Raw genomic sequence first — 940 nt, forward strand, 5'->3', positions numbered from 1 at the left:
TTTTTAGTTGAATGAATTCCTGTGAAATCCTAATATGGTACAAAACCCTTTTTTGGGGTCCAAAAATGGAGTGGTGTGTGGTTGAAGCCTCGGAAATTTCACCCACCCCCATTGATCTTTCCAGGGTTAGGGTTAGGGAAATACGTCCCGAATTCATTAGAAAAAAAACTTTTTTTCCTTAGTGAAAAAGATCAAGGGGAGTGGGTGAAATTTCCGAGGCTTCCACTTCACCTCATTTCGTTTTTCGGACCCCAAAAAGGGTTTTGTAGCATACTAGGATGTTAGAGGAACTCATTCAACAACAACAAAAAAATTCCAATCATTCCGGGTCTCCCCCTTCGCTTCCCCCTTACCGAACCAAAATAAAGGATTTGCAGCATATTAGGAGGTCAGGGTACTTGATTCCACGCAAAAAATCCACGCAAAAAACCTTAGTGAAATATTACCGCAGTACGACCTCATGTAAGTGGGGTTTAGAGCCAAAGAGTGTGGACTTCACTAAAGGTGTTAAGAGCATCAGATTGTGCCAACTCCACTAAAGATGTTTAAGAACCATGTGATGCAGACTCGCCCAAGAAGATATTAAGTGCCAATAATGATGTTAAACGGATTAAGTATACCATTAAAAAACGGGAACATCTCCTTTTCACAACAGGATTTCAGTTGAAATAATATATTTCTAAATCTCTCAAAAAGATTTATGCAGTAGCAGCATGATAAAGTGATGGTATGTTGTCAACTTAATGTGACAGTCCCATGAAAAAGAAGAATGCTACTGTTATTTAGCCCTAGGAAACACTGTTTCCTATTGGACTTGACACATTTCCTGTGTCCTTATTTTTTCAAAGTGGAGACAAGCACCTCCACCCAGCAAAGTCAGCATCCAGAGACTAGTTTCAGGGTCATTGCTCATCCTCAGTTTAAAAACCTTAGGACACAG

The 940-nt window shown here is 39.9% G+C and overlaps 1 protein-coding gene across 1 annotated transcript in view; it reads right to left on the reverse strand.

Moving 5' to 3' along the window:
• LOC106872926 (fatty acid synthase) overlaps positions 1–380 on the reverse strand; it is a 29,546-nt gene extending 29,166 nt beyond the window's left edge. Inside the window, exon 1 of the mRNA XM_052965913.1 lies at positions 354–380. Within this exon, the coding sequence (XP_052821873.1) occupies positions 354–380 (27 nt within the window). The remainder of the gene's footprint in view (positions 1–353) is intronic.
• Between the last annotated feature and the right edge of the window lie 560 nt (positions 381–940).

This window comes from Octopus bimaculoides, chromosome 2 (genome assembly GCF_001194135.2).
Source record: "Octopus bimaculoides isolate UCB-OBI-ISO-001 chromosome 2, ASM119413v2, whole genome shotgun sequence".
NCBI lineage: Eukaryota > Metazoa > Mollusca > Cephalopoda > Octopoda > Octopodidae > Octopus > Octopus bimaculoides.